Below are 27,727 nucleotides of genomic sequence, written 5' to 3' on the forward strand. Positions count from 1 at the left end.
GTAGGTTTCATCTGAGGGCTGATTTTGCTGGTAGGGAATGTGGGCAAGAGGCCAGGGGCAGAGTTTGGCAGTGGGCAGGCAGCTCCTGGATAGGGAGAGCCATTTGAATTCCCAGTGAAGTCAAAGGAGTGGTCACCGCCCTCTACTTCCTGCCTGTGAGCCCAGGGCCGTTGGCCTGCACTGACCTGGCTGGGCATGCGGCCATCTCAGACTGCAGGCGCTGGCCCGACAGGCCATACTAGGGGAGCAGGTAGCCTGGGGCCCAGCCAGCCTGGAGCCGCTACTGCCAGCCACTGACAGGCCTGCCCTGGGAAGTCTGGCCCTGGGCTCTGAAAATCATTCTATTTGCGGTCCCTGACTAGCTCTCCAGCCCTCACTCCTATCTTGAGATTCCTAAGTCACTTCTCCCAGCTCCTGGCTCTGCTTCTTTCTGAATGGAGTGGATTAGCATGTCACCATATGTTAGACGAGCAATTCACAATTTATAAAGCCCTTTTATGCACCAGTTCTCTTCTGATCTTTCATCAGCCTGTGAGGTCCACCAGCCAGGTAATTTAATCCACGTTTCACAGCTGAGAGACAATGGAGGCTCAAAAAGACTCAAGCAGCTTGACCAATGAGACACACACAAAACAACACGCAGATACGCACGCACACTCACAGGTACACTGCAAGTCAGTGTGGGGTTGAGTCTTAGAACCAGGCTTCCTGCCTTGAGTCTGGTGCTCATCCCCACCGCCCTAAATGCCCAGGTGTCCATGGTGTAGGGCACTGTCGAGTGGGACCCTGCAGGACCACCTGTGGTGGCTGTTTCCTTTCTTCTTCATGGAGGACATTTGCTTCTGGGGAGTATTGCACTCTGAATCCAAGGAATTTAAAGTGCTGGTAGGGGATAAGCAGGACTCTAGACAAAGTGAAGGAAGTAGCCTGAATTTGCTTCCCCTTTTAGACCCTTTCTAACCCTTCCTTTCCTCGGCATTTCACCCTACCTCCTGGTCCCTAAGAAAATCTCTGCATTCCTTCACTTGCCTACTCTAAGGCATAAATGACTGATAACAGTTTAAAGAGTTACCCCTCCAAACTTTATAGCCCACCTTACAATTGTGTGGTCTATGCCTCAACTTACAGACAGGCACATTCAAATGCATTGTCTCCAGGAGGAAAGTACAAATTTTTAACAACCAGTGTAGCATAGACAGATGACCAATGGGAACAAACACCAGCCATAGCGCTAAGTGGGTCATGAAGCCTCCCTCACCCCTCCATAGTGCCAGGCATTCCCCACAGCTGCTGATCCATGGGGAGGTCTGCACGAGTCCCCGGGGAGGGGCTAGGCAACCAGGGCCAGGTGTGGGGTGGGGGTGGGGGGCGCTTCAGGGAGCTCTGGGCATTGGCCATTACAGCCAGTGTGGAAGCATTCTGACATTTTCACACATGCGCCGCCATACTGGTGTGTACCAGTTACATGTTGATGCTAATTATTTCATTTCTTCTTTTCTAGGACATTTGGAGGAAGATACTACATTTTCTTTTCAACTTCTGAGACAACTGAGTCTCCACGAGGTTCAACAGCTTCTCAAGCTCTTGTAGCCGGTGAGTTTCTGGTAGTCGGGGAAGTTCAGAGCAAGGAGTTCCCAAGATGAGGGGCCCTTCGTGAGACAGAGGAGGTGGAGGCCCTGTGTGGGCAGAGGACACCGTGAGGGCTCAGGCCCCACCGGGGGTCAAGGAGCAGGGTGTGGGGAAATGAACAGAAAGAAAAGGGGTGTGTGTGTGTGTGTGTGTTTATGCTGACTGGGAAGATGGCAGGGACCAGGGGTGGGTGGACACTGAGAACAAGCCTGCCCTCAATGCAGTTTTGCTGTGGCCAGAACTGGTCCTGAGCGAAACAAAGAAGTCATTTCCATTGTTTGCTTTGCCTCTTGCCCTATATCTGAATGTTGTCACCCAGAGAATGTGATCACACTTGAAAACTGGCTGTGGCATTTGATTTTAGAAATAGCTGTGTCTTCGCTCCGCTACTGGCAGCCCGGGTTCGGATCTGGGCGCGCACAAACGCACCACTTGTCGGGCCATACTGAGGCAGCGTCCTACATACAGCAACTAGAAGGATGTGCAACTATGACATACAACTATCTACTGGGGCTTTGGGGAGAAAAAGGGAAAAAAAGGAGGAGGATTGGCAATAGACGTTAGCTCAGGGCTGATCTTCCTCACAAAAAAAAAAAAAAGAAATAGCTGCATCTTGTTCATCAGGGGCTGCTGATTAACTCCTGATGTCCCCCTGCCCAACCCCCCACACAATTGCTGGGCTGGGTAGAATCTGAGCCATGAAATCCCATGTGAGCAAAGGCCGGTTGATGTTGAAGGGGGGGCCTCTCCCTGAAGAGTGTTGGCTCAGGTGGTCAAAGAGTTGGAAACTCAATTTGCTCTTCTGTGGATGGAGTCCGAAACACTGGTCGGCATTCGCCCAGAATTCCAGGTACCCCCTCCTTATTTGGGCCTGGGCAGGATCTAGACCCCTCCGTCCTTCCCGGAGATGCACAGGCCCCTCTGAGGCCGACAGGCAAAGGCCTGGCTGCTTGCCCCTGGGAAGAGAGTTTAGCCTCATGGCCACCGGTGCTCCAAAGGGCCAGCCCAGGGCTTGAGACTTCCGAGGTCTCCAGGAACGTGAGGGGTGTGGGAAGGGCCTATAACATGAGACGATGTGAGCCTCTCTACTTGGGTCCCCCACAGACCCCAACAAGGGGCTAGGATCCAGGTGGGCACAGGCCCAGCCGCCCTGTCAATGAACGAGCCACGTGTCAGGTTCCTTCTGCTGCCACTCTCTTGGCAGCACACACCTTTTCCCAACCTACAACCTCTCTCCCAACAAAGGATATTAATAGGTGTGAGTCTTGTCTCACGTCCAAAGTGACCAAAAAAAATTTTTTCCTAGGCACGTGGCCTGGTCTGCAGAATGAGCTCTCCCTCCCAGTGCGCTGTGGCAATGCATTCACCACAAACCTCCCAACAGAGGCTGACATTCTTATAAGAAATTAAAAACAAAATGCAATTCTAATCCTTAGGAGAGTCATCTTTTTGTCTGTGTTTTTCCTTGCTTGTCTCTAGGTCTCTGCCAATTTCGAGTCAGAGACAATATGTCACATGATTCCTTTTAAAGTTGGGCTCTGGCTGCCACTGCTTTTCCTGCCCACTGCCCATCTGCCTGCTCTGAAGGCAGCCCAAGGATTGGGCAGGGTGGGGGGACTGCCACAGGGAGCACACAGTAAGAACTGAAATATTTGACTGGACTTGGTCCTAACAGAGGCGAGTTTATTACCCTAAATGTCCTGGAAACCTTGTTGCCTCTGGCTCGAGAAAACTCCAGTCTCCGTCATTCCCGGACAGCCGTCTGCAGCCAGCCTTTGGCGTCCCTCTGCAAGTGGCTGTAACGTGAGTCACGGGGGCAGTCTCCAGCGAGGCTGAACATGAGGTGGGTACAGAGGAGAAAGGCTGTGCCTACCCCTGCCCTGGGGGTGAGAAGCCAGCAGGCTGGGCATGGCCAATGGGCCCCCTGGGGTTTGTGGTGAGGCCAGAGGGGTCAGCATAAACAGGGAGGAGGGGGAGCTCAGAGAGGACAGATCATGCCAGGCCAGGCCCTGTCAGAAATGGCCCTGGTGTGGAATGCTGGGCAAGACCCATAATATCAAAACCAGATATTGCCTTAGGATGGAAAGAACATGCTGGGTTCTTTCTCACAATCCTTTTCATTTAGGTAAAGGAGCAATGAGGTCCAGATGCATAATTCTTTCCCTTTGTGAAAGCCTTCTCTCATTCAATGAGGGAGCCTCAGTCATACTCTTGTGGCGGTTTATTAATGTCACAAACAAAGCACACTTTATTTTTATTTGAATTGGCCAAATAAAATGTTCTATACAAAGCAAACACTTCATCATGAAATATTTAAATTAAAAATAAATTAGTTCCATCCTACAGAAATCTCCAGCTGCCACATACAAATAGAGTACATCAGTTATAAATTAAATAAGTTAAAATAAATAATCTTAGGATACTCTGACAGGTCCAGCATATATCACCTGTTTGCTCCCTAACTTTGTTCCAGGCCCTGTTATCTATACTGTGTAACACTAATAGACTGTCCATCGAGACGAGGCACTCATTGAAAGAACATTTGATGCCCAAGTCTCCAAATCATGTTCCGATGAGAGGATTGGGTGTTCAGAGTCTAAAACAACACTTGAAGGACAGAGATCAGCAGGGTGAAACCGTAGAAGCCCAGGCCTCTTATCCCACCTTCTTATGTTCACCTGGAGATACGGAAATAGGTAACTTAGCAAAAAGCAACACGTGGCCACAGAGCAGCAGCATAGGAATAAAAGCTGAGTCTGAGACCAGTAATGTGGCCAAATTCTTCTTTGTACCAAGACATGGCAATTTCCAACATAGGCCTAGACTAAATTTCACCATGGAGTCTCTAGTTTCATTAAATGAGTTGGATTAATTTAAGCTTCTGAATTAGAAAACAAGCCTTCTGGGGGCAGAATTGAAACTACAGATGATAAATACACAGGCATATGGCACTAATCCCCTCCACAGGCAGGCATTAGTAATCGTCACTGCACGCCTTTATCTCAGATCTCATTGCCACACAGTACTCTAGGCAGCCTCTGCCAAGCAACTATGTTTGGTATTTGACATGAAAATATTTCCTAACCTTGATCTTCTCTATATACTGAGCTATTCTGTTGTAAGAGTAGATATAACACAGGCACTGAAGCCTGACACCCATGTAGGTTGTGTGACTTCAGACTAAACATTTAACCACTTTCAACTGTTGTCTATTAAATGGATAAGGCCTCCTAACTCAGAGTTGTTAGAAAGATTGGGATAATGTAGGTAAAGTGCTCAGTGTCACACCTGGCACACAGTAGCATTTAAAAAACAAAAGCTATCACTATCATATTATCATTTTAAAACTACTCATGTTGACAATGGAATTGATGACATTTCCATCAAAAGAAGGAAAACATAATATTATATATTAGACTGAACTACATGAAATTGATAAGCAATTGTTTTTGATCTACCAAAGTGGCAATTTCTTCTGGTTCAACCTAATACATAATGATGCATTTCATTCAAGTCACTTACATGTTCCAACTTTATCAAATTCTTCACTTCAAAGGTTGCCCCCAGAGACATACCCCCACCCCTCAAAACCTTCCTCAAATCATTGCTAGAGTAAGCAAAGCAAGGAGTCTGGTGGAGAAGTTGAGGACCTGGTATCTCGTTCCACTATCTGGTATGTAGTCACATGGCCTCTTAAAGCCTTGGTTTCTCCATCTGAAGATTGGGAATAATTGTGCTTTCTTTAACAGGGATTTTGTGAAAATAAGAGAAAATGGATGCGAAAGCACTTTTCAAAGTTAAAATCATTATACCAAAGCAAGGTATTATTAATTCCACTAGACTATGCCACTTTAGAAAACATTAGCATTCAACATTTAATTTTTAATCATGTTTTTCTATAGAAAATCATATAAAAGAATACAGAATTCATGCAGTCATGCCAAATGATCATCAAAACCAACCTTGACAATATTCTCAAGTGGATATTAGAACTACTAAGTAAACATGTAGTGCTTTGTCATTAAAAACCGTACCTCCTCAAGATGAAATAAATTGTGATAGAATAGTATCAAACATCAAGCTCTTACATTTACACCAGAAATCACACACGTTAGAAGGACTCACAAGGAAGACTGAAGAATTGCCTGCTTCCTTCCTTGGAGGTCTTTAAAATGGGTAAAGTTTGATTTTGGTGTGGTTTTGCTTAAAGATAGGGAGATAAACTTTATGACTCCCGCAAGTCATTTTCAGACCAGGGGCTTTATCGATTCTAAGAAGGAATAGTTTTCTTTTGCCTTCGAGGGAAGTTCCTTTCCTGCATCCTAAGCCAGGGCAATCAGTTAGTAAGGGAGGATAATATGTTTGGACCAGCTACTAACAGAAGCGAATGTGGCTCAGTTCCAATCTGGAAGTTTTCTCCCCTTGTGCAGTGAACTTTGGCCAACGCTGGGCAGCTGGGGAGGGTCACCTTTAGTCGGCCTCAAAGGCGCTGTTGGTAGCTCCCACATATTCTGACTTCTTCTTGTGCCTCGTCCACATTTTCCGGAGGATGCTAGGGACGCCGCAGGAGGTACTTCCTGTCAGCGGTAGGGAGGCTTCTGCTCCCTGGGGAAGGGTTGGATACTCTTCAGTCATCTTCTTGAGATGTCTAGATCTAGAGAAAAGCGAGGGGTGGGTGGGGAGGGCAGTCACTTCACTGAGACAAACTTTTAATTTTTGCCCTTGAGAAGAGTAGCCAGACCTCTCGCTCTTCCTCTGCCCACACACCCTGTGACCAGGATGGAGGGTCACTGTTGGGACCTACTCGGGAATGACTTCCCCTGGGGGATCCTCACATGGGCGAGGGAAGGAGGTGGCCCTGGGCACACTGGTTCATGGATCTCAAGTTCTGCTCTTGTCCCAAGTTCTACTTTCCCACCCCTCCCACCTCTACACGAACAATCTTGCTGGGGAGGGCAGATGTCCCAAAGCATCAGCCATTGAAAGAGCATGAGCTCTGGGACTGAATCCTGCTCCCTGCTTACTGTGTGACCTCAGCAAGTGACTTAATCTCGATCAGCCTCAGTTTCTTCATGTGCAAAAGGAGGATAATTTCAACTAGCTCATGGGGCTTTTGTGAGGAAAATAAGATAATAAAGCATCCAGCACATTGTAGACCTTAATAAATGTTCATTTTTCTCATTAGCTCCCTACGTGAAAGAGATGGCCTTCCTTTTCTTTTCAACAGCCAGGGTCCAGGAACAAATTGAAATGAGAACGTCTCAGTTTAGAGACAGAGCAGCCATTCAGAACCCTTTGCAACACAGCGATGTGGATTGGAAAGGTGGACCTCTATTGAGGCATAGTAAGTTTTTACTGGCTTACTCAGCAGTCAGCAACAGCTATTGCTGCTCAGAACAATTTGCCACTAGAACTTAATACAACCTAAGCGATTTTCTTACTTTTCTCCAATTAGGTTCTAATACGTTGAGTGACTTGGTTTTTACATTTCTTTCTACATGACCTTCTTTCACCTAGAAGGGCTTCACACTGGTCTGTTCCTCCTGGGGCTCCCACAGCTTTCAAGGTGTGCACCACTCAGGTTGATGTTTTAGACCACGGTCCCTCATTCGTGAGCATCTAATATGTCCCCAGGTAGTGTCTTTCCAACTACTAGATTGTAAGTTTCTTGAAAAATGATAGCAACAGTTAGTGCTAAGCTCCTCACACACGACCTCATTCAACTCACACAATAAGCCCTCAAGAGGGGTACTATTATCATCCTCATTTTTTTTGTTTTGTTTTTAAATAAATGAGGACATGAAGGTCTGAAAAACTTGCCTGAAGTCATAGCAAGCCAGTGGCAGTGCTGGGCCAGCAAAAGATCTGAGTCACGAGTCCACAGCCTTCCCCACCCCCAACCACTTTCCTGCTCCCTGCAGTACGGAGGGTAGTGGCGGGGGCATAAACATACATGCTGAATTGAGTCTGAGACTCTTGCCTGCCATCTTTTAGTGTGACATGGAAGGCAGTGAGGGGGTTGCTGGGGGATCATGCACTCCTGCTACTTTAGCTGCTGGTTCTGGATCAGAGTGAACAGTAACATGGGGGTTATAAATCTGGTTTGAAACCTTTGTATCTTAAGCACTTCCTTACCTTTGGGCAGGGGTCCCTAACCTAATACATGAGACATTTCTGACACCAGTGTGGGAGGCTCTGAATATGGCCTGTGATTACATTTATCTAATTAACCAAAACCCCTCCCAAATGACACTTCTCCAAGTCTAAAGAGTGGCGTTAATGAAGTGGAAACCATCAAAAACACTTCAGCTTAATCCTAGGGAAACAGTTGACGAGGCGCTACCGAGACCCAGGATTATTGCCCTCATTAAAAGGTAATTTACCACTGGCATGGATTTTATTTTAGTGTCTTGAGAGTCTGCAGACTAGGCCACCTGTTACTCCTCTGCCACTGGACCAGAGCGGGTGGGGACCCCTGGGGGGCTGGGGGCCCAGCACTTACCCTCTTGTCAGAACAGCTCCATTCTCTGAGCCCGGGGCTGCCACCTCCAGGACAGTGGGGGCTTTCACAGAGATCCGGGCCACCGGAGCAATCTGGGTGGTGAGGAATGGGAAGGGAATGTGAGATGTGGCCGTGTTCCCAACTCTGGCACTGACGCGAACCATTTGCAAGGGGGATGGCTAAAACCGAACCACCACCAACCTAGGGCAATAGTCCTCACACTTCTGTGGGCATCAGACTCCTCTAGAGGGCTTGTTAACAGAGCGCTAGACCCACCCCAGCTTCTGATGCAGTAGGTCTGGTGGGGCCTGAGAACTTGCATTTCTAACAAGTTCCCAGGTGCTGCTAGTCCTGGAACCCCTCTAAGAACCACCGACCTAGAGAAACTCGACAGAGAACAACTCAGTCTTACCTGAGAACACACCCCCACTGCCTGTGTCCACTTTGTCGTCAAATCCTGCAGATTCTTGCTTTGAAATACTGCCTAGATCAGTGCCATCCTCTCCATTTCCGCTGCTGCAGCCTTCAGGGCCAGCCGCCCGGACCTCCTTGTTTCTCACCAGACCCGCCACATTCCCCAGGCCCCTCCTGGACTCTGGAACCGCAGGGCCTCCCCACTGCAGGGTGGACTGAGGCCGACTCTGCAGCCTGCACTTCAAGGCTGCTCAAAAGCGGACTCTCCCTTATCTATACAGCTCTGCCTCCCGTTGTCCCCCACAGGCACCGACAGTGCCAGCCCCAGCAGGCCTGGTCCTGCCTTTCCTAATGCTCACGCACAACTCTGCATCTTTACTCGGCTTTTCCCTCACTCTCTGCATCGAGCCTCTTCTCTGCTTGCCTTTCAAGGCCACTTCCTCCAGGAAGGCTTCCCTCAGGCTGGTGGCCCAAGTTGATTTTTCTCTGTCTTCATGTCCCCACTGGACTGAGTACCTATGTGACATGCCTCCAGTTCTTTTTTTGGTTCTCTACTTGTTTCATATGTTTGTCCAGTCTCCCAGTCCCCAGAAAGGCCACGTGGCGTGTGGCAGGGACTGGGATTAACCCCTTTGGTGGCCCTTCTCAGCTCTCCTAAGGGAGGTGGTGAGTACTTAAGAAGCATGTGCTGAATTGAAAAGTAACTGACGGCCTAATCAGGGCTAAGTCCAGAGTGTGCTTAGTCCATGGACATGCTTTGTTTCTCCACCCCAAGCCCCACGGAGGGCTTAAGGTCACCACATTCCTGGAATTGCTGGGAAATTCCAGGTCAAGGACACGGTGATTCACCGCCCCCTTCTCTCCCGAACTGGCCAAATGTTGCGGGCAGAGCTACTGTGCCACCTTGTGGTCTCTCGGGAGCTCTCCCTCCCCATCGTGCCAACAGCCCCGGGAACACACAGCGCTTCCTTCTTCTCCACTATCTTTAGTCCAATCTCCTCCAGGGCATTTCGGCATTGAATCAGATTTAGCTGTGTGAGCTCTGAATTCCTCTCCGACCCTGCCATACTGGGCCTCCGATGAGCTGCAGGACCCCAGCTCCACGTCTCAGGCCCAGAAGAAAGGGTGAGTCATGCTGCCTCTTTGTCCTCCGCAACATTATTGCCCCCCTCCTTTGTAACCATCTCCCCGTCACCACCCTATCCCATCCCAGCTCTGGCCTCTCGGCTGCAGCTACCTCTCTGCCCAGGGCACTGAACCCAGCCCAGGGACTGGGGGCAGCTAACCAAGGCCGTGAGTGGCCCTCTTCCTCTGGGATCAGCTGAGGGCAGCTATTCGAGCTGTCATAGCCTGACAACCTTCACTCTGTGGCAATGGCCCAGCTGCCTCAGTTTCCCCTGAGTACTAGGTTGAGGCAGGGGCCTCCTGACAAAGCAGCTCCCATCCCTGCCCCTTGTGTGGTTTTCCTAGTACACCTAAATGAGATACTTGGATTAGATTTCCTGCTCAGACCAGGAGTGAAGTGCTCACATCTCTGCCCCATTGGTCCCATAAGGACAAAGGGGCTGGCCCAGACAATCTCGAGTCTCTTCTAGTTCTCACATGGCACGATCCGTGAATCTTGAGAGCTGATGCTCATAGAGCTCAGGGTGCCCGAGCTGACCTCGCCTCCAGCCACGACTCCACCTCTACTGTGCTAACCAGAGACCACCCACACCCATGCCCAGAAGACGACGAAGGAGATTTTTTTCAGGCTGATGATGAGCTAGACCTGGACATGTGCCACCCGATCCCCCTTCAGGGAGGGATAAGCTACCCAACTGCAGGAGGGCAGGCAGCAGGTGGCTCTCAGCTCCTTCAGGTGCACAGAGCCACCCCACCCAAGGTCACGCCCTCCTGGGGCAGCCACACACTGTGACAGAGCGAGGAGGAAACATAAAGGCTTGGTCATTTGGGTCCAACTCGGCACAACTCGGACGGGCAACCTTACCCCAGAGCTCCTGCTGGGAGGTGTTGGGGCTGCACTGTGGTTGGGCGGTTCCCTCTGCCCAGGCCTGCCTCCCTTCTCCTGTCACAGTGCTGATCCCTAATCTACATCTCATATGCCAAACCCCAAACCTCAGAGTCTGCTTCCGGAGAACCTGCCCTGGAGCAGATGCCCTCCAGAGTTGTCCCATCCTGAGATGGCTGGTGTTTCATGTTTTCACAATGCTTGAGACCCTGAAATCTCGTCCCCTGGGAATTACTCAGGCATTTCCCCCTGGCAGGGGCCTACCATGGAAACCACTTTTTTCCCCCTGTGTGTGCGATATCCGCTAGGTAATCTTCTTCCATTTGCCTAAGAGCTGAATTTCTGGCTGGAAAGAGAGCAGCAGCCAGTGGCGTGCCGCAAGCTGACAAAAAGAAAGGGGAAAGACTCCTCAAGTCTGCTTTTCTAACAACCCTCCGGCCTGGAACAAAGGACACTGAGTCTCTCTTCACGGCACAGTCGGGGCAAGAAGCTTAAAGCACAACAGGCACAACTAACCAGGCTTATTGTACTTACCAAAGATTTTCCATATGCCCGACTCCCACAACGATTTGATGATTTGGGTTCAGAAATCCCCACTGCAAAGTTGAAAGGAGGAGACGTTACTCAGTGGTACTTGGTGTTCTACTTCCCCCAGGTCGGTGTCAATTATCTCGTTAGCTAATCAGTCACAAGCTGGGGATTTCTAAAGGCCTTTGTACCAAGCAGCAGAACCATGCAGTAGGGTTAGGCGATGGGGCAACTGTAGAGGGGTCACCTGCACCCCTGGCTCTCTTCCAGGGGTGCCAGAACTAAGGTCTCACAAAAGCATGTGCGTGGAAGCATTTAGCACTGTGTCTGTGCACAGTAGGTGCTCAGAGAATGTGCCCTTAGCTCCTCCTTCCTTCTTAAGGCCCCAGATCACACGGGGTTATCAGGAGCTAAGTCTTCACATCTGGAATCAGTTGTTTAACCAGGACACCCCTCTGGGAGAATGAGCAGAGAAGTCCTGCCTGCGGTGGGAAGTGAAGCCTCAGAACGTGGAAGGACTGGAGTCTATCAGTCCTGAGACATTGGCCACATGAGATAGATGAACGTGAGAACCTTTTGCTAAGCCTTTGTTCCTGAGGCTCGACCTACTTCTGAGTAACTTCTACCCTGAAGCCTGCAAGTTCTGGGAATCCAGGTGTGGGGCTGATATAGCAGCAATAGGTGGGGGAACGTTAGATTTCAACAGAGTCCTCTCCTGGGGCAGGCGTTCCAGGAAGAGCCCCGTCCTATCACATTACAGCATATTGAAATAAAACACTCCCCCTTCCCTGGAAAAAATCCCAATGCCAATAAAATAAAAAATGACGAGACTATCAATATTAACCACAGTGTGCAGTGCTCTGGCATAAGTAAGAGGTCATGTTTGAGTATCTACTGTGCATCAGGCACTGTGCTGAGTGTAAAACACAAATACTGTCTCATTCAATTCTCACCTCAACCCTAACAGGTAGGTATCATGATAGTCCCTACTTTCTAGATGAGGAAACTGAGGCTTTAGAGATACATAAGGAGTGGGATGAAGCCAGGTAAAGATGACCTAGGGAATGGCAAACTGACCTCTTTGGTGGTCTTGCAGAGCTGGGGAAACTTGACTAAGAGACCCCCTAGCCCAGTCTGGGAGGAGTTTGCCAGGTGGAAAGAGACAGGAAGGGCAATCCACAGAGAGAGCAGTGTCAGTGAAGGTCCAGGGAAAGAGAATATAATGGAGTAGTCACAGAATTCCATCGCAGCTCAGGGTGGCTCTGTCTATGGACAGGAGTGTCACTGGAGGTGGCCCCAGGGAGGTCAGCAGAGGACAGGTCCTGGAGGGTCCTTGGGCATGGTCTGGAGGGTGGTCAGGGGTGGGGAGGACACAGTGTTAAAGCAGAGGGACAGCAGAGGCAGATTTCTGGTTTAGAAGACCCCTCTGGTGGCCTTGTAGAGGGAGGGGGACTGGTGGCTGAGGGCCAGGGTTGGCTGCTACACACAAAATGAAGGAAGTATGAGCCCAGGTAGCCTGAGGTAGGTACCAAGCGGGAGAGATGAGACATATCTAGGAGTTGACACTGTCAATGTTTGGTGGGTGGAGTGTGGATGGGGTAGGACGAGGGGGTGTTAGGGAAAAAATCCCAGTAGCTTGCTGGAAAGATGGATGGTGGCCCCAGCTGAGAAGGAAGAGAGGTCTGAAGGAGGAAGATGAGTTCTGTTTGAACAAGTTGATTCTGAGGTGCCCAAGGACATCTTGGTGGAGAGATTCTGCAGGCAGCCAATTATCCCAGGCCCAGGAGGTGGGGTGGCCCCTTTCCAGGCACTTAAAGCTCATTGCTCAAGGCCTCACTGTGAGGGAGTTTCTCAGCTGGGCCTCTGCCTTCAGAGTCTCCGCAATTTCCAAGATTCCTCAGAGAATCCTTCTCCCACGTGAGAAAGGCTACAGTATCCTATAGCTCAGAAAAGAAACAAGTACCCATTTCTGAGATCCCCGGAGACACACGCCCTTCTGATGGGAGAATGGAAGACTTGGCGCCAAGCCTTTCCTGTGGAGAGCACTGGGGTCTAGCCTTGACTCAGAAACCCTCCTGCTCTCCCACCCCTCTGGAATCTATCAGATTGCAGGAGCTGAAGAAATTGAATCAATGCCCAGTTCAGTCTTTTTTTTTTTTTTTTAAACCTGACTAGCACATTCCCTGCATGAGCTGACTGTCACATGTTGGGCAGATTCTCTCCGTTTCATAACTTACTGTTCTCTTTCAGAATAAAAGACTGACTGGGGCAGTCCAAGCTTCCACAAGCTACTTTGCAAGGGAAGAAAGTGGTCCCTAAAACTAGACAGTAGGGAAGACATTATTCTCCGGGGGGAAGAGGCATTAGCTGGGAAATCAGGAGACCTGAGATTTAATCTCATTTCTGTTACTAATGAGCAGTGTGACCTTGGGTAGGTCAAACAGTTTCCATGGTTTCAGTTGCCTCTTCTGTAAATCGGCAGGGGGTAGTTGCAGTAGATCAGTGGTTCTCTGCCTTCAGTGTGCATTAGAATCACCTGGGGGCTTGTTAAAACACAGATTGCTGGGCCCCACCCCAGAATTTCTGAGTCAATAGGTCTGGGGTAGGACCCAAAATTTGCATTTCCAGCAAGTTCTCAGGTGATTCTGCTGCTCCGGGGACCCTACTTTGAGAAACACCCATTAGATCATCTCTAAATCCTTGCTAATCAATACGTTGTCTTCAGACCAACAGATCATCAGCATCATCTGGAAGCTAATTAGAACCAAAATCTGGGGCCCTACTCAGTCCTATTGAATTAGAATCTGCATAAAAACAAGATTCCCAGGTGATTCTTCTGCACATTAAAATTTGAGAAACATGGCTCTAAATTCACTTTGATTTTGTAGCAGATATTCTTTTTCTCTTTCTACACACACATGCACCCACCCACCTACCTATATATAGACACAGAAAAAATTATCCCTTCTTAATTTGCAAGGCAGATTGTGGTTTTCCTAATGCTTTCATTCTACATACATATGTGTATATGTAATCACTTAACTAGAGAATATAGCTTGATTTATGTATTCTTATACATAGGATCATAAAATCAGGATCAGGGTGTTAGTGATCAAAGAAACCTAAGAGATCCAGTCTGGCATCTATGAGAGAGAAAAGAGAAGATGGATGGATGAAGGGACGTAGTCAATGAAGTCTTATTTCAGTTCTTGTAACATGCAATATTGACACCCAAAAGCTTTGAGAAGGACATCCCAGACTTGCTATTGTGTGTTTTTGGAGTTAAAATATGAATAACTTTAGTCTGTGGGCATAACAAAAATAACCTAAACCAGCAATTAAAGGCAAAATACCATCACAGGCTTCAGCAGGCTGGATGCAGATTCCCGTTTAACTGCTTGGAGTGGAAGCCATTTGCAAAAATAATGTTGAAGGTAAAACTATGTTTCCAGCTTTCAAAACAAATTTGTCCCTAAATTCTTTTTATAGATTGTTGAAATAGCCTAAGTCATGCAAATTTAAAATGGTGAGATTTTAAGATGGCAGTTGATGAAGAGCATGCATAATTACACACACACACTGCCTGTAAAATAAACAATGTAAGTTTCCTTTGCTTCATGAGTCATGTCTACTCTGGTTTTCTCTCCCCCAGAACACACTGATTTTCTTCTCCTGAATCCAACAGGGTTTCCTGTGGAGCAAGATTGTAGATGAAAGCACCTTTGCTCATACCCACACCCAGAAGCCAGTGTTTCATGGGTAGAAGGTGTTTTGTGGTGCTGCCCTAGGTGGGGCCGGAGAGCTGGTGCATTCAGGGTAGGAACAGCATGGATTTGGGAAAAGCTGTAGTCCCCACGCCACAGGTGCTGCGCTCGCCTGGCGTGATGGAGGACGCCAGGGAGGACCACCACCGTGGTCCACGGTATTTTGCCGTGGGACAAAATACGGGCCCGGATGCACACACTGCGGCTGCTGCTCTAAGTGCGTCCCTGCCCCCCAGCGAGGTTCCCGGGGCTCGGGCACGTACCAGGTCTGGCCGGGGTTTTCGCGGGGTGGGGTCCCTGCGGCCGCGCGCTCTGCAGCCGGCCCGACCTGCGGCCGTCGCCGTCCCGGCGCTCGCTGCGGTGCGGCAGCAGCTCCAGGGGCCGGGGCGCGTAGAGGTCCGACTCGATCACCACCTGCCGGAGGAGGAAGGACAGTCAGCTTGTTCTCGCGGATCTCAGGAGCTACGGCTAGGCCCAGGACTGCAGCTTTGCGGATGGACCGTGTGTTGACAAGGAATTGTCGGAGCCCTCCTTACTCCATTGAATGTCAGGGGCAATGAGGGAACTTGAGTAAACTGGCCCGACAGTTAACTGTTTCATGTAACTTCAGCATGTCAGATGGTGCCATGGTGCAGGAAAGCGAAGGTTCCGGGGTTCCTCACCAGCCGTCCCTTCACAGAGTCAGGAGCCTGGGCTATCAGATCAGAAATCCAGGCTAGTCACCTGCCCCCTGGCCTGACGTGGTTTGACAACAGGACAGTCTATTTGAAATGAAGACAGTCCTGGAAACTGGGGTCTTACAGGCTTTGCAGCCAAGTGGATGCCCTCGTTCAGGCAGAGGTCAGCTTTTTGTATGCTCTGGCAGAGGGAAGACCTGGGGAGAGGACTCAGGCTCCAAATGATGGCCAGGTTTTAAAAAGAAAGAGGCTGCTGGCAAGACAGCAGGCATTTTCCTCCACCTTGCAGAATGCCTGTATCAGGGCGGGGCTGGGAGATGGATTCCACTGGGTGTGTGGTTCAATAAGTGGAAATCCGGTGAGCCAGAACAGAGTGCTAGATGGATGGTAAGGGCTTTTTAGTAATGATCACCTGCTGGGTAGTTATTTTGGGAAGTACATTAAGGGGACATACCTCTTTTGCCAGGGCCCACTGAAAAGGGCCTTAAAAGTTATAATGAAAATACTTAAATCATTGAAATAATTTAAATGTAAAAACTTGAGACAAATAATACCGTATTTTATCTTAATACCAGGAGCGATGAAGGGAATCTTAGCAGTTTTTGCCTCTCATATCCTTCATGTTTTTTATACATATTCATGACACGGGGGTCATTCATTCTGAATGTCTTCACTCCTCTGAAGCTGTGAGAACCTCCAACACTGCAGCTGCCCTGAGGTTTGCATTTACTCGCTCGCTCCTTCCTGCCGCAGAAATCCTGGGAGGGCATGTTCTGCGCTGGATCCTGGGCCCACGGCGCATCTGTGAGTGAGATTGACCCATCTCAACCCTCACAGTCCAACCTCTGACAGAGCCTTCTCAGTTGTCCACATATAACAACTGTATTACTTTTGGAGGATGCTGAAGCAAAAAAGACTGAATTTTCAAATATTATAATAGGGTGATATTTCAATTGTGTGGAGAAAAATTGAATCTTTAATAAATATTGTTGGAATAAATGTCAGGCCACTGGGGGAAATGGATCCCTGTCCACACTTCTCATACCAAAATGAATACCAGACAGGTCAAAGATGCATGTTAAAACAAAAAACAAACTCTACAATTGAATACGGCTCAATATAACATGTGTTACATATAATGGGGAATTATCTCTAGGTACATAGAACACTTACAAATCAATAAAGAGGAAAAAAATAGAAAAATGGGGCAAAAAACATGAAGCGGCAAATGATGGTAGAAATACAAATGGCTAGTAAACATGAAAAGATGCTGAATAACATTCATAATTAAATAAATGCAAATGAAAACAATAATTGTTTTTTTTCCTCCTATCAGATTGTCAATGACCAAGAAGATAACCCGTTTGGGTTCAGGCAGACCTGAGTTCAAACCCCAGTTTTGACACTTGGCAGTTCCGTGGAAAGGGGATATTCCTGTCTGCCTTGCTGTTTGGGGGTAGAGTAAACGCCGGTCATTAGTTTACTCTAATTACTCTATTAATTAGTAGAGATTTTAGGAGCACTTGCTACTTGCTCGTTCTCTTCATGCCACCTGTTGATCTACAGCATCTGAGAGCGGCTCATGTCTCCACAGAGGAAAGTAAGAGGAACTGTCACTCTTGGCTTCAGTTGACCACAAATAGTCCTTTGCTTAGAAAATTAAGATAGCCCAAATTCGGTCTTATCTGTTTTAGGAAATTAACTCTTCTTAGGCTCGTTTTAGGACCCAGACTCATTCATTCTTTGGGGAAAGCTGATAATTCAGGAGCATTTAGGATTCGCCCCCTTTCTTCTCTGGGCACCGCAGACGGTGGTGTTTCTGTGTTCAGCAAGCCTTCAGTGCAGGCTGGGGGCAGCAGCCGTCCACCCCCCACCCCCCGCACCCCCGGCTGCCAGCTCACTGGGAGCCGAGATGCGCAGCATGGGTGGTCTGCAACTCACTGCCCTGCACATCCGTCCCCTCTGCCCTTCCCCCTTCCTTCCTTCCTCTTAGCATTGAGCTCTGCCGTGATGTCACCTAGAGTACTGGAATTTCCTGGATTAATGGTGGTTTGGAGCCCCGTTCCCCTGGACACATGTGCTCTTTGGTTTAAGGGCCCTCCTCTGGACTGTGAATCTCCAGGTTGAACAGGAAAGACCTGAGTCTCGTTTCTTGACACTCATAGTGGTGTCTTTGCTGTTGACCTCCCGTCACAAGTATTCCTGATTTTATTTTCATTCTCTCAGCATTCCTCTAAGGGAGGGAGAGTGAGGACTGGCGTGTTTTCAGACCCATTTTGTAGAAGGAGAAAGTAAGGTGGAATGTGGAAGCCTGAGGAGTCCATGGGGGTACCTAGCATTTTCTCCTCTGAAAGGGAAGAAATGTTTCCTTTCAGGAACAAGAAACACCACCTCTGCCATCCCTTCTCTGCATTGTGGCAGGGGGGACGGGGGCTGGAGATGAGGCTGGTTACTTCCCAGGTCATGACTTAGGGTTCACTGTCTCTTCAGGGTATCTTCTCCAGTCCCCCGCAGGATGCCAACAGCAGAAAAGGAAAGACAGGGGGGCCCAGCTCGGAAGATTTCCCTCTCATAGCTGGCCTTGTACTTGGTTCTCATTTCCCACGGTAACAGGGGCTCTGAGAGGGTTCCAGGGCAGTGTGTTAGGCCCACACCAGGGAGGGGATAGCTGAATGGATAGTTGTGGCCTCCTGAGAGCCTGGTTTATTTTCTGGTCTGTAGGACACAGTCCGGGCTTGCTGCTGCTGGTTTTAGAACAAAATGATCTGAGAGCAGGCTCTTTAGCATCCTGAGTACAGGGATAAGATTGGGGAACTGGGGTGGCGGGGGGAGGGGTATATTAAAAGCGAGGGAGAAGGAGATACAAGGGTTTAATGTTGGATTTTTCTTTCCTAGGTCAGCAAACTGCCTGCTGAAAGCAGGGGAATGTACTAGTCAACAAGCCTCACCACAATAAATTGATGCTTCCCTGCTGGTCTCAGGTCAGAGACAGGAAGAACAGAAGACACGGGCTAACTCACAAGCCCAAGATTCCATCCACTGACTCTTCAATTCACACTTCTGTTTGTTTGCCAGTCTAGGGGGCTGTTAGGAAGTTAGAAAGAGAGGTGAGATTTAGGAGATGGAGAATCATCGTGATTTTGGGCTGATGGGATCCATAGCAATGTTCTAGCCCAACTCCCTAATTTTACACATAGGGAAACTGAGGCCAAGGGAGGCCTTTTGTCTTCAAAGTCACAGAGCTATAAGGGGCAGAGCCAGGGCGAGAACTGTAGTTTCATGACTCCTAAATGAGTGCTCTTTGTAAGACCCACAGAAATGCCTACATTCAGACAAGAACTTTCAAGTGCAATTGATTGCTCAGTGCATTTTGAGAAATCAGATGACCAGACAAATCCCTCCTCCACAAGGTTGAAATCTGGGGAGAATGTGACATTTGCAGTCTCATTTCTCCATCTTTCCTGATGATGGCCCCACTGCTAATTATGAAGGGGCTCTGAATCACAGAGGCAGTGGCCTCAGTGGCAGGCCTGACTCGCGCGTTAGTGTGAATTTATTCCTTTGAGGTACTCTTATGATGTTGGTGGCGTCAGGATGATCAGGACGTCAATAAAATTGCCTAAGAATCCAAGTGGTGAGGAGACCAGAGAGACTGTCTAGAGAAGGAACATTGTGTGGCTGCCCTGGGTTCAGAAGAATATGTAACTTAAGAGGAGTCCAGAGTGGGAGGAAACTGTGACACAAAAGATGATTCAGAGATGAAAGAGATATTTCTAAAGGAAGGAACCTGACATCCACATGGTAGCCCAGGGAGTGAGAATAGACACAAATAAGAATTTCAGGACAGAGAAAGTCATAAACATTGGTATATTAGAGCAGTTGCGAAATATGAATAATTTTCTCGGGAACTCAAAGGGAAGCCAAGAGCTAGTTGAATGAGGAAACAAGATCAGAGATAATTCTTTCTTCTTTGGGACTCACTTTCTCCATCTTAGGTGGACTAAGAGACCCTTCCTGTCTTTTCTAATTTGAATGTTCTGTATGGCTGAGCCCGAGTTTTACAAGCAAAGGATGAGTCAGGCTGTTAGGAGAAATCAGACATTCAAAGGAGAGCTCAAAGGCCAGATGGCTTTATTAAGCTGTCTCACCTGGAGGAGGATTACATATTTGAAGACAAGACCCTAGCTTCTGATTTCTCTTTTTATCAAAAGCAATTTATATATATATATTCATATACTTGAGTCATTTTTTTCCTCTGTGTAAAAATATTTTAGAGCGGGAAAGCCATAAACCATAAACATAGTTTTTCTCAAAAATTTCCACTCCCAGGAAACCTGAGAGCATGGTTCTACAGCGCCTGGCTGGCGTCGATTGGATATTCCAGGAGGTTGTGCCCCATGTTTTGGCGGCTTTGTGTATCTCATGCCCATGTGGCTTCACCTCCACCATTGAGAGTTATCTCCTTTGTTTAGGTTCTAAATCCCCTGAGAAGTTTCTTCCCTAGAACCCTATATAACTACTAGAAAGTATAATGATTTGGTTTCCATTTTAAAAGCTTTTATAACTACCATCTGTCCTTATAAAGCCAGTAAGTATTGGTATAAGGAGTGATTCAAACAAGAATATTGTTTAAGGTTAGAAATTCAAGGCAAGGACTTGGTTAAGAACTAAATATTCCCGATTCCCAAGGGCTCTTCCCTGAGTCATGAATGATTTGTGGTTCCTTCGAACCTCGAGTGATGCCAAACTCAAGCCCTTGACAGAAAGGTCTGTTGTGAAACTTTTCTTAAACTCTAAATTACCTACAAACAACCCCTTCCTTTTCCATTTTTGGTAACACTCACTGCTCCTTGAAAGTCAGGAGCATTTTCCTTCAGGACTGTGGGCTTAAGTTTTTAGGGACCATGAGAAAGATAAGAATCTCTTGCCCTATAACCAAGAAATTTTCCATCCATTAAAAGCCCTTCTCTTTCTTATGAAATATTCTCAAAAGTCACTAAAAACAAGGCATACAAGTGACAGAAAAATGGGCAAAAGACATGAGTAAGAGACCCGAAGGGAAAAAATATTAAAACCTATGAAAAGATGAAGAATAATATTATTAATTAAAGAAATGCAAATTAAAACAATAAGATATTTTTACCTATAAGATTGTCAAGATTAACAACATTGACACCATACGGTGTTGGCTCCGTTGTTCTGGCAAAGGTACTTTAAAACATAATTGCTAGGAATTTGGTAATGGCTATAAAAGTTTTTCCATGTTCATGTCTTTTGAGCATTTTCATTTTTTTAATTGAGGTACAGTTGACATATAACATTGTGTAAATTTAAAGAGTACAATGTGTTGATTTGATGACCCAGCATGTTCATATCTACGAATTTATCTTCAAAAACATTTGCATAAGGGCATAAAAAATATGTTGAAGAATATTTCTTGTGGCATTGTTTTAGTAGAAAAAACGGAGAAACCCCCTTTATTGATGATTTGGTTACATAATTAATCTAGAAAACTTCAGATCTCGTTTGGGTAAAAAAGTATAGTACATTCACACAATGGCATCCTTTATCCTCAATAATGGATGGGATAGATCTGTATTATCCCATTGGGTATGTAAAGATGTTCAAGATTTGTTGTTTAGTGAAAACAACAAATTGCAAAACAGTATGCTATCAAACGGCAAAGCATAATAATTATGTGTTAGTATACGGGAGATTTTCAGCTAAAAAAATGCCAGTGCTTTTTAAATGCTCAGTATGTGTCAGGCTGTGGACCAAGAACTTTACATGTATTAAATCATCCGCTCCTTCCAACAGTTCTGGACATATATGCTCTTATTACCCCTATTTTAAAGCTAAGGATGTTGAGTCCCAGAATGGTGGGGCAACTTGCCCAAGGTCGCAGAGCTAGCAATGAATAGACCTGGGATAGAAGCCCAGGCATTTTAACTCTAAGTCTACGTCCCTAACCGCTATGTCCTATAGCTTCTCAGGACTTTCTGATACGTTATTTTACGTTTTTGTAATGTTTGAAATTTTATAAGGGGCACATACTGCTTTGGGAATTTAAAAAGTACTAAATGTGTATTAAAAAAACAATGATTAAAACCCTATCTCATTCCCAGGACACTTAAAAAATATTTTTTTAGGGCCGGCCCTGTGGCTTAGAGGTTAAGTGCGCGCACTCCACTACTGGCGGCCCGGGTTCGGATCCCGGGCACGCACCGATGCACCGCTTCTCTGGCCATGCTGAGTCCGCGTCCCACATACAGCAACTAGAAGGATGTGCAACTATGACATACGACTATCTACTGGGGCTTTGGGGGAAAAAAATAGGAGGAGGATTGGCAATAGATGTTAGCTCAGAGCCGGTCTTCCTCAGCAAAAAGAGGAGGATTAGCATGGATGTTAGCTCAGGGCTGATCTTCCTCACCAAAAAAAAAAGAAAGAAATTTTTAAAAAGGCGAATAGGCTTGTAAAAATTGAGATACGTAGAAAATCAAAATGATGTTCCATGAAAAATTGTGATAGAAATACTAGAAACTCCAGTATAACCAAGAGGAAACAATTAGCAGTTAAAATAAGCCTTTTAAATTAAAGTACAAAGATGTATGGACAGCTTTATATAAAGAAATCTATAAGTAAAATGAGAAATTCACAGCATCGTTAGCCTCTAAAGACGTAAACTAATTTTAAGGTAGTGCTTATGCTTATTAAAGTAGCAAAAGGTAATACTAAAAAATGAATGCTGATGTTGGTGAGGGTGGAGGTAAATGGAAAAGCATTGCTGGAAGCCCAGCAATTGTTCAGAATACCTGGTAATATGTGACAAACCTGTAAGCAGAGACCATTTTTTAAAAATCACTATTATGTTTTCCACATCTAACACAGTGTCTGTTACACATAGTAGGAATGCAAATATTTGATGAATGGATGGATGGATGGAACTGTTCTTATCCTTTTACTTGTTAATTCTACTTTGAGGCCTATGCGCCAAGGAATTAATCCAAAATAATAGTATTTTGTACAAATAAATTCATTACATTGCTATTTATAATAGTGAAAAACTGGAACATTACAAATTCCAAAAATAGGAGAACACCTAGATCAGGGATGCTGTACCCACATCATGGATTCTGTTTAAATAAGAAAAAAATGTATATATAAAATGAGATTTACTCTTTGTGTTTGGGGAAAATGGCAGAACAGTGGGGTCCAATTCAGAGCTGTTTGTTGTCTGGTTGACATTTGTCAATTATTTTGGTTAAGTGGAGGACGGAGAATGCAGCAGCAACAGCTTGGGGTACAGAAAACCTTCCTGGTTATTGAGAGCAGGGGAGAGAAAGTGAAGAACCTAGGCATTGCTTTTTAAATGAAAGTCAATCAAAGGGATCAAAATTGAAGTTTCCTTACATTCTTGGTCAAGAGGTGTTGAGAGCTTTTGACTCTTCTTCTGGCTGGACTGGACACTGCAAAGAGAGAGAAAGGAATGGTTTAGAGAACACTGTGAGCCTGATGCAGCTACGGAAACAATACTGAGAGGGTTGGCACCTGAAGTGGGGCAGGGGCATAGAGGAGGGGCAATGGAAGAAGAGGCAGGGTGCAATTTCGATTTTAGATGTCACTTGGTTGAGTGCTCCAAAGTTCATAGCAGCACTATTCACAATAGCCAAAAGGTAGAAACAACCCAAATGCCCATCAGTGGAAGAATGGATAAACAAAACATGGTATATACATACAATGGAATGTTATTCAGCCTTAAAAGGGAATGAAAGTCTGATACATGCTACAACATGGATGAACCTTGAAAACATGAAGCTAGGTGAAATAAGCCAGACACAAAAGGACAAATATTGTATGAGTCTACTTATACATAGGTATCCACTAGATACCAAGAGTAGTACAATTCATAGAGACAGAAAGTAGAATAGAGGTCACCAGAGACATGGGGAAGAAGGGAATGGGGAGTTATTATTTAATGGGTACAGAGTTTCTGTTAGGGATGATGAAAAAGTTCTGGAAATGGATAGTGGTGATAGTTGCACAACAATGTGAATGTACTTAATGCCAGAACTGTACACTTAAAAAATGGTTAAATGGTAAATTTTGTCTATATTTTACCACAATAAAAAAAAGCTTAAAAAATCAATTAAACATTAAAAAAAGTTACTTGGTTGAGAAAAGGTGTGTATTTTGTTGAAAATGGAGATACTCAGGCATCTCTTTTCCACATTGCTGCTAGAATGATTTACTTGGAACTGAAATCCCGCCATGTCACTGACCTGTCTAGAACTGAAATGACTTCTTGTCACATATCAGATAGGTGATCAGATGAGGGCTGTGTTGTTTTCTGCAAAGCGCCTGCAGCCCTGAAACTGGGAGTACACGGTGCTGGTTAATAGACAGGGCTCCCAACTCCTTTCACTTGGGAGTGAATCTGACCTTGACCACTTGCCACTTACGTGACTCCAGCAAATTACTCACCCTCTTGAAGCCTCACTTTCCTCATCTATAAGACAGGGATAATAATAGCACCTACCTCAGAGGGCTGTGGCAAGGATTAAATGAACTAATCTTTATAAATATTGGCCCTTGGCCCAGTGCCTGGCAAAGAGTAAGTTCCTGGGAATCATTGGTGGTTATTACGATTTTCCTCTGATGAGGGCAAGTAGAAGGAATAGATGATAACTTCTAGAGCATTCCATTAGGATTTCTCTTTCTGGAGTTTTCTCCATTCCCTCCTGCTGTTTCCCGATTCCCCTTGCCAACCTCTCCTCATTGTTGCTTTTCCCCCAAGAGAAGTATTTTGAATGCTGTGGTACTGTTCACCCTAGAATTAAACCCACTCTCGTGTACCTCAGGAAACAACTTCTGGTACAACTTCTTGGTAAAACCACAGCTTTTATCTTTTGTATTTACTGTGAATTGTGTCTATGAAATCTTTCCCTTAAAGGGCTCACTTTCTTTCTAGAAAGTAAAAATACACATTTGTCTTCAGTTACAGACTTGATCTATGTCCTGTGCCTTTAACATTAAGAAACACCATAACATTTGCTGTTGCCATATTTTCATGAGATATTAAGATGGCTCAGCTAAAAAAATATGTAGATATTAGGTTGAACCCTAACACGTGTGCATATATGTGTGTGTTGGAAAGAGGGATATAAAACAATAAGGAATGTAATAATAGCTCACACTGAGCTATACTAGGCGATGGCTTATTTGACTTTTTCATTCACTCCTCCCAGCAACTCCTCTTCATTAACTCTATTTTATAGATGGGGATACTGAGAGTTAGGGGTCACACAGTTGATGGTGGAACAAGGCCTACACTCTTAACAACTAGGCCACACTACCCATATGCTGAACTTGAGCTTGGAAAATGTTTTGGTCATTGCACATTGAATAAACATGGCTAAATAGTAGCGTCTGGGAAAGCGCATACCAGGGAGGACTGTAACCCTTGTTAGATAAAATCAAACCAGCCTATGTTTCTGCAGTTAGGGAATGTGGGTTACCACTCCCTATCATGAACAGTGACTTAAGAAAAGCTAGCACTGTCTTGTCTCAGGGAGCCCTCTGCTTGATGGCTTTGGAGAAGGCAAGATGGGGCAAAATAAGACATAGGAAGAGGTGGACTTCTTCCATTTATGGTCTAATATAAAATTGCAAATACTCGTTTTCTAGAGAACAACTTCCTGAGCAGTGAAATGTCCATGAATACTGATGAATACTTGGTTTAATTACCAGGAGGTGGCCATGAATGAAGATGGCAAGAAAGGAATATAGGATTAAATATTTATCTTTGACTGAACATATTCATTGCTCTAAATATGGAATAAAAATAGAAATCACGTTGTAAGCAATGTATTTAATGGTGCTTACCACATGCCAGGTACTGTTCTAGATGCTCTTTGTATTGATCTATATCTCATTTTTTCCCCATAATTACCCTGGGAGGTAGGTTCCAGTTCTCCCTTTTACAAAAATAGAAACTCAGGCTCAGAGAGGTTAACTAGCCTGCCCAAGGTCACACAGTGCAGAAGTGGCATCAGTCTCTTGACCACAATACTCAGCAAATGGAGTCAAATGCCCTGTTTTGAATGATTTCATTCAGGTGAAGTGTGACATTGCTCCTGAATTGCATACTAAGTTTTTAATTAAAAAGGCCATTTGGTTTTGCATTTTTTTCTCCCTTTAAAAAATTTTTAATGCAAAAAATTACAGAAAATAGATATATTTTAACATTTTCACATTTGCTTCCAATTTGTTTCCCTCTCATATAAAAGAAATTAAAAATGAGAGGGCAAGTTTAGGTCCCTTTCTACCCTCCCCTAATTCTACTTCCCTCCCTCCCCAGGCTACTAAGATCACTAATTTTATCTGTATCTTTCCTGCCTACATTTTCATGCCCTTCTCTGGACATGTATCCATAAACAATATACAGTATTGTTTTGCATTTCCAAATTTAATAATTGTTATCATACATATATAATTTTTCAGCCTGCTTTGTTTTCACCCAACGTTATGCTTTTGAGATCTATGTCCATACACAGGGATCTAGTTCATCCCTGTCGACTGTTGTGGAGTATTCCATAGTATGATGACACCGCATTTTATCCCTTCCCCTCTTCAAGGACACTGAGGTTATTTTCAATTTTGTCCTCATAGAATCAATGCCACTGTGAGCATCCACGTGTAAGACTATTTAGCAGGAAGTGGCACTGCTGGGTCAGAGGATCAGCTTTGACTTTCCAGGTACCTTTCAGAGTCTCCAGAGAGAATTCCAACTCATACACGTGGGCAGACTCCTAGCTCTTTTCTCTCTCTCTCTATCTGGCAATAGATGTCTAAAGCTTTGTTTATGTTCTGCTGGCTGTCTCTTTGTGGCCAGGCTGAATCTCTCCCTTCCCCCCTGAGCAATGGCCCTGTCGGTGGCTGACACGGGAAGAAGAAAGGAATTGTTTGAACGGGGGTCATAACACCAGCAAACATCCAGCCCCCTTCATTCAAGTCTGACAATGAGACCAGGGGCTAAGCCGGAGTCCCGGGTTCTCCCAGCAAGACAGGGGCTGCAGCCAGAGAAGAGAGGCAGCAGGAGTGAGGGCCAGGCTTGGGAGGGGGCAAGGGAACTGTCCAGTAACCAAACACCTGGAGTAGACTGAGCTCTCCCACAAAGCCCTTGCCAGGACTTGACACCATTCACCTCAGAGCACGAGGACTTACAAAGTCACACTTTTCGGCAGTGCTAGTTCCAGGTTAAGTTTGAGGGCATGGCCCTGGGGTCTGTGTAGAGGCCAGCCTGGGGTCAGGGCATTATTTGCGCACTTCACTAGATTTCAGTCCACTGTGGGGAGTATTTCTCCTCGCATTTCAGGGCACAGTTAGAAATCATACTTTTGAGCCAGCTGGTTCTCATTTCAGAACGCACCTGCTCGCTGGAGAGGAGGAAAGAATCTATCTAGCTGCCCTGGGAATTTTGTTTCCATCTCCGTTTCCTCAAACAATGGGCTTGCTGTCACTGTCATCGGCATATTGGATTCCCAGTATTGAATTAAGTGAAACAGGGAATATTTAACTGCCCTTATTTTCCCCTGGATGGATTGTTTCTTGATAATTGATGTTTATCCATGTGCCTCCTTTTCAGACACAACAACGGCAGCAACAAATACCATCAAACCAGAACGCATCAAACCTCAGAGACCCGCGGGTAAACGGTAGTAAAACAGCACGTGAGGTCCTCACCCTCCCGCATACGGTGCCACAGCAAGGAGACAGTCAAGGGCAATTTTACTCACCCTTGGAAGGAATCACAGTGGTGAAAACTTCGATATTTTCATCACTGCAGCTGTAAATCTGATGCATCGTTTCAGCCTTCGCTCCCCAAAAGTGCCTGGGTACCGGAGGCCCCTGTTTGAACCCCTAGTCGCGACGTTTCCTAATCCACTCTGGCTCCGGGATCATTGTGCAGGTCCACAAAAGACAGGCTGGGGCTGTGATCTCATCTCATTCCAGAGTCTTCACTGCAACATTTTCTAATCCCATCTGTCTTTTTCTTCTTCTTCTTCCTTTTTTTTTTTTTTTATGAATCCTATTATTGCAAACCTTTGATTGAGCGTGGAGGCTTCAGTCCCCTCCCAGCCAGGACGTATTTAACATTTTTATTTTGCCGTGTCTGCCGCAGTGAATTTGGAAGTCTTTT

General features: G+C 46.0%; 1 protein-coding gene across 1 annotated transcript; it reads right to left on the reverse strand.

Moving 5' to 3' along the window:
* Positions 1 to 3,841: 3,841 nt before the first annotated feature.
* On the reverse strand, positions 3,842 to 27,390 carry VXN (vexin). The gene is made up of 6 exons (XM_004435749.3): positions 27,324 to 27,390; positions 22,939 to 22,994; positions 15,112 to 15,262; positions 11,091 to 11,152; positions 8,132 to 8,223; positions 3,842 to 6,283 (listed from the first exon to the last, which is right to left on the reverse strand). Exons 1-6 carry the CDS (start codon positions 27,388 to 27,390, stop codon positions 6,100 to 6,102), a joined length of 612 nt encoding a protein of 203 aa, XP_004435806.1. The 3' UTR covers positions 3,842 to 6,099.
* Positions 27,391 to 27,727: the final 337 nt, after the last annotated feature.

This window comes from Ceratotherium simum, chromosome 31 (genome assembly GCF_057802395.1).
Source record: "Ceratotherium simum simum isolate JZ-2026a chromosome 31, ASM5780239v1, whole genome shotgun sequence".
Lineage (NCBI taxonomy): Eukaryota > Metazoa > Chordata > Mammalia > Perissodactyla > Rhinocerotidae > Ceratotherium > Ceratotherium simum.

Coding starts and splice junctions, on each gene's coding strand:
- VXN (XM_004435749.3), bottom strand. CDS start 27,390: ATGCATCAGATTTACAGCTGCAGTGATGAAAATATCGAAGTTTTCACC. Junction 15,263..22,938: donor AACACCTCTTGACCAAGAAT/GTAAGGAAACTT, acceptor CTCCTCCGGCAG/GTGGTGATCGAGTCGGACCT. Junction 6,284..8,131: donor GGAGCTGTTCTGACAAGAGG/GTAAGTGCTGGG, acceptor GCTTTTCTCTAG/ATCTAGACATCTCAAGAAGA.